Genomic DNA, 5,816 nt, shown 5'->3' with positions numbered 1-5,816 from the left:
AAAAAACAAACAACCAAACAGAGGAGGAAAAGGAAGAACTGGATGATTTCCTCCAGAAGAGGGCAGTCATGCACCATTATGGATGCTGACTGCCGGAATGCCATCAAGTCAACTTTGACGGCATTTCGTGTTAGATTATCGATTATTTCATACTGATAACATGATTACATGAGTAGTAGTTTTGTTGATTTCTTTGCTTTAACTCGTTGGTGTTTTTTTTTTTTTTTAATTTTGACAATGAGTGACTCACAATGTAGCGAGAGCGAACTAGAAAATTTTTATGATACAGAGAAAGAAGAGGAGGAAGAAGAAGGCAATAATACAAGACGCCAAGAACCTCCAGTTTCAGACCGCCAAAAACATCTGGAGTGCTTTCAGCCACTTATGAATTCATGTGGGTATCGAGTGGACAAGCTCCTGGGGCGAGGTGGCTTCGGATTTGTTTATCAGTGCATCAGATCAGATTCAGATGAACTTGTGGCTCTAAAAATAATCCACAGTAAAAACTCTGGCATTGGTGTACAAGAAGTACGCAACCTGGAACAAATCCGGGAGTTGGACCCAGAAATGAATAACTTTATCAGGTTAAACAGACATTTTGAGCTGGATGGTCATATTTTTCTGGAATTTGAAAAACTGGATATAAATGTCGACAACTTGGTTGAGAGACACGGGTCTCTTCACCTTGCCGACATTCAAGTCATCACTCAGCAGGTGGTGGTGGCCCTCGAAGCTCTGAACAGCATAAGGATGGTTCACGCGGACATAAAGCCGGAGAATATAATGCTCGTGGATCAAAAGCAAAAACCCTATAAGATAAAGCTGATAGATTTTGGAATTGCTTGTCATGTGTCCAAACTAAAATGTGGGGACATTATTCATATACTGGAGTACCAGGCCCCTGAAGTGTCGCTAGGTATTCCTGTGAACGAGGCCATAGATATGTGGGCTCTTGGCTGTGTCGTTGCATTCATGTACATCTCGGAAGACCTGTACACGGGGAGTTGTGAACTGGGGAAGATGGAGGAGGTAGTGCAGTGGCACGGCCAACCTAACGATCGCTTACTGAATATGGGCCTGTACACCAAGGACTACTTTGACAGAGTCTACGATTCCTCAGGTTCTGCGTGGAAACTGAAAACAAACTGCAGTTGCACACTGCAGTCCACGTCAAAGACACCAGTCCACCAGCCAGTCCGTGATGTCACGGCAAAACAATTTACCAGCCTTGATGACATTGTTACGACTCGCCCTGGAACTGCTGAGCTCGAGGACACCAAAACCTTTTTAAGCTTCCTAAAACAGTTGTTGCATATCGATCCGTCAAAAAGAATCAAGCCCAGGGAGGCTTTGAAACATCCATTCATGACCTGGAAAAGATTTCCCAGTGATCTCATTTTTGAGTCGTCTGCTAGAAAAAAGAAACTGCCGCAAACGGAAGATAATGCTGCACCTGTGGACAAGAAATCACCTCAATCCACTACCAAAAATGTTATTTCAAGCTCTGTATTTACTGCTGCTGACATCGCTAAAGCCAGCTCGGAAGACGCAACTCCGACCGAACCGTCATCTGCCTCCACTGGTTATGTTTCTGTTGTGGACCACAGTGACACTGATGAGGAATCTGCAGGTTGGACCAACATAAAACCAAAGAAAATATATTTTAAAAGGATTTCTAGATTCCTCACACATCTGTTCAAGAGGGGAGAACCATGCTGTGAGTCTCCGGGTGATGATGAAACTACAGCGTCAACTAGTAAACTGCAACCACATCCCGCTTCCATTACTTCCCGTCAACAATCTAAGATTCCAAGCAATGGAATCCCTGCTGTTGAGACTTCTCTTACCACTGATAAAACACCAAGTTTGACAGGAGTCAGAACTAAGAAAACGTACTTCAAGAGGCTTTCCGGATTCTTCTCACAGCTGTGCAAGAAAAGAACAGCTAGTAGCTGTGTGAAGAAACCAACTTCTAGAGCAACCATTAACATCATTTCAAGTGGTCCGTTTCCTACGGAAAGTCTTGCAACTGTTGCTGGCAGCGCTAGTTACGGCTCTGCTGGTGACAAGATTGGCGCAGAAGAGGAAGCGACAGATTATACTGAAGTCAAAACCAAGAGGAAGTACTTGAAGAGGATGTCCAGATTCCTCTCACCGCTGATCAAGACCATAACGTGCTGCAGAAAGGACAAAATTGAAGTCAAGTGCTGTAAAACGTCATCACCAGCCAACCAACCGGATGTCACAGAGTCACTTGTCGATATATAGAAACACTGCTCTGAACACATTGGTTCTAAACAAAGAGGCCCCCAGTGCAAACTTTTGTTTGACAGATATGGGCTGCGCCTCTAGGATCGGGCACCACAGCTTGATGGTGATACAGTTCCTTCGTCGTGGTTATCTCGGTGAGCCGTTCCTGTGAACTACCATTTCACTGGCATTGTCTTGCTGTATTTGGATTGCAGTGCTGCACAGGGTTGCGCTGGTACGCGACCCACTCTTTAAGCTGCGGAGACAGAGACAGTTTATGAAGGATTCCAGGTGACTGCAACATGGTAGGTAGGACAACTGCCTTTTACCTTGGTGCAGAATTTGAACATTGACTCTCAAGTCCTGAAAATAAAGAGATCTTACGGAAAAGATTGTGATGCAGACGAGGTGCTCTTTTAAGGCATTGTTCAGGTGTAAAAACACCAACATTCGTGCACTTAAACCTTTAACAAGTCCCGCCTGTTTACTGTTGCTCACACGGCGTTTCAGTGTGTATTGTCTGTGCATTTGCATTGAAGGTGTAAAAGGTAATCGGTTCTGACTTGAAGGGAGTTCATTTTTCTATTGTTCATTATCTACTCCATAAACATGTTCACCAGTATTCCTTGGTGTTAAATCAATTTTAAAAACCCTCATGTTTTCTGCCAGTCTGAACATGGGAATTAAAACCGGTAACTGGTTTGGACACCACTGGACTAGGACATGCGAATTAGGGCCTCAATTAGGGTATCAATACTTGCAACAATTGTATGCAACTCTTATTCATAATTTTTTTTTTCTGCCTTTTTGCAGTCCAGCACCGTCTCATGCTCCGGCTCCTGTTCATCCACCTTCTGCCGCTGTTGCTCCTACACAGTCCCAGGGACCCGGCCTCATGGCACAGATGGCGACCACTGCAGCGGGGGTGGCTGTGGGCTCAGCAGTGGGCCATGTTGTTGGCAGTGCTCTCACAGGAGCTTTCAGTGGTGGCAGCAGCAGCAGCAGCAGCAGCAGCAGCAGCAGCCCAGAGCCTGCTAAACCAACATACCAGGTCAGAGGTAGAACAGATAAGACGGATAAAGATTCTCAACGTGTATATGTAAACTGTAATAGTCTATAAATGTGAAGCTGGATGTGCAGCTGGCAAAAGGTCGGGTACAAACTGTTAGGTCTCAGGTCTATTGGATGGCAACATCTAAAAACACTATTTTTTAAAGTCTACAAGTGACTAGCCCTAAATCTGCATGTGTCTCAAACTAAGGAAAACCCAAGATGTAAACTTAATGCAGAAGGACCCACTGTGAGAATGTACAACAGGATGTTATGGGGAAGTACTCTATGTACATTTTCTGCTGATTTCTACAAAATTATTCTTGTGTTTTCCAGGAGCCACCCCGCCAAGTTCCTTCCCAACCAGGCCCATGTCACTATGAAGTCAAACAGTTCCTGGACTGTGCTACCAACCAAAGTGACCTGAGTCTCTGTGAGGGCTTTGGTGAGGCACTGAAACAGTGCAAGTTCTCCCATGGTGAGTTTGTAAGTTAAAAACGATAAGGAAAATAAGCATTAAAAAAGTAAGTGATTCTAGTCTGATATTTAGTAAAAGGAACATTGGAAAAAAAGCTCAATTTTAAAATATAAGCTACAAAACAAGATGGTAGAAAACAGGGCGCTAGCCACAATGAAATAATAACATGCTGTTTTTTTATATTTACTTTTTTTCCGTTTTCTTCCTGTAGGCTTGTCATCAGTAGTGTGAAGGACAAGTGGATGTCCTTCAACAGTTTCCTCTGAGAGCAGATACAAAGCTGCTTGACTGTGACACTGCTACTCAGGGAGGCCGAGTGCTGCTTCTATTCATTTTAATAATCAACACCTCATAGTTGTGTAAAATATTTCTACTAATGTACAGTGACCTGCTTGTAATAAATAGCAGCTTTTCATCTGTATGTGCTGTTTGTGTTTGTATAAATCACACTTGATCGATGAGCCTTTTACAGCAGATTTGTAGAGTATACTGTAGCTCCACCATAACTGTCTGAAAGTCCGATTTAGGTTTTCAGTGTATCTATAACAACACAAACGAATACATAGTGTATGTATCTGTCCATGTAGGTTATACTTGTTCAAACAACTCAGTGTGTTACAGATTAGATAAATGATAGTCAATTGTTTAAAAAAGCTTTAAAACAAAAAATAGAATTTCAGTTTGGGAATTCTTCGGTAGACTACATATATGACCAGCTAAAACGTGTACCTAAAAATAATGTGTGCAAAACTACTTTGAAACTCAAAAGCCAAAAAAAGGCAAAAAAAAAAGTTATCCACAAAAATGTATTCTGCCAAAAAAAGGAAAAAAAAAAAAGTTATCCACAAAAATGTAAAGGGGCAAACATCAAACAATTATGGTTAAATGGCTAAAAAAGTAACTAGAGCTAACTAAGAATTAGCCAGAGAACAAAAACTGAGTTTAAAAAATATTGTAAGACAACAGAAAGGTCGGAAGAAAGTCGCAATGAGATAAGATAAACGTAATAATTTAAAACGTGGTGAATTTAAGATTTGGCTTTGTTTGCAATTTGCACATTTTTAAAACATTTTTAATAAGAAACAAACAGTCATGTTTATCGGCATTTGTGAGAAATTTTAAAAAATGTAACAAAAATATGTATTTCTGTTTAATTTTTCGGGGACATCTATGAGCGGCTACAACCGGAAGCTGTAAGTCTACCTAGAGTGATTGACAGGCATATCCTCCACTCACGAACCCAGATGTGCAATCTTACAAAGTTCGTCCACTTCCTCTCTGACTCTTTGCCGTCTCCTCGTCGTAGTGACATCGTCTAATTCTTCGGTAAAGGTCGTTATTTTATCAATATGCCATTCGTGCAGCTGCAGACCAACATGGCGGCCTCCTGCTTTTCCGAGGACTTCCTGCACAAGATTAGCAGCTGCACCGCATCGGCTTTGGGAAAACCTCAGGACGTGAGTTACCCTGTACCGGGTCAGACCACAATTTTAGGGTCTTCTTGTACTCATCCTGGCATCAGGATTCCAGACATGAGTATTCCTTAAGTCGAATGTGGTCCTGACATGGACTAAGAACTGATGAAAGTGATAAATTTTCTTTTTCATATTACGTGGCTTTTTTTTAAACCTGTTAATGTACAGCAGGGTCCAGAAAAGTCCCACGTGACACTCCTCCTTCTTGCTCTGCAAATCAGGAGAGCGTAGTACCAGGACCGGATAATAATTATAAAGATTAGGAAAAACTTATTTCGGTGGACTTTCATTTACTTTTTTAAAATAAAATATTGTGCTTTCAATATTTTTAAACAGTAATGCAAGCCTACTGTACATCATATGGGAGTTCACACAAGGAAGTAAAACAATACTTGTTATTAAAATATTTATTTAACGTTTAAGGTTGTGTTACAGAAGGCTAAATTACTCCGTGATCAGTGTAAGAAAGTAAGCATAAAGCTACCAGGCTAGACAGTGATTTGAATCACCGAATGGCTAAACTGATGTTTGTAAATAATGTTGCATTTCTCTGTTCTTCCTTA

At 41.5% G+C, this 5,816-nt stretch overlaps 2 protein-coding genes across 3 annotated transcripts in view; both read left to right on the top strand.

Annotated features, from left to right (window-relative positions):
- The window catches only part of chchd10 (coiled-coil-helix-coiled-coil-helix domain containing 10), a 5,279-nt gene extending 1,080 nt beyond the window's left edge, over positions 1-4,199 (top strand). The window contains exons 2-4 of one of the 2 annotated variants that reach the window (XM_008317734.3): positions 3,064-3,301; positions 3,637-3,778; positions 3,990-4,199. In XM_008317734.3, the coding sequence (XP_008315956.1) occupies positions 3,064-3,301; positions 3,637-3,778; positions 3,990-4,009 (400 nt within the window). In that variant the 3' untranslated portion in view covers positions 4,010-4,199. Of the gene's footprint in view, positions 1-6; positions 2,556-3,063; positions 3,302-3,636; positions 3,779-3,989 lie in introns of those variants that run through there. The other variant, XR_001760606.2, reaches the window with a different exon arrangement.
- An 825-nt stretch (positions 4,200-5,024) lies between these two features.
- Positions 5,025-5,816, top strand: part of ddt (D-dopachrome tautomerase) — a 1,384-nt gene continuing 592 nt past the window's right edge. The window contains exon 1 of the mRNA XM_008317735.3: positions 5,025-5,235. Coding sequence (XP_008315957.1) covers positions 5,128-5,235 — 108 coding nt within the window. The 5' untranslated portion in view covers positions 5,025-5,127. The remainder of the gene's footprint in view (positions 5,236-5,816) is intronic.

The sequence above is a fragment of the Cynoglossus semilaevis genome, chromosome 9 (assembly GCF_000523025.1).
Source record: "Cynoglossus semilaevis isolate Cse_v1.0 chromosome 9, Cse_v1.0, whole genome shotgun sequence".
NCBI classification, from domain to species: domain Eukaryota; kingdom Metazoa; phylum Chordata; class Actinopteri; order Pleuronectiformes; family Cynoglossidae; genus Cynoglossus; species Cynoglossus semilaevis.
This window is presented reverse-complemented; position numbering and strand designations above follow the sequence as displayed.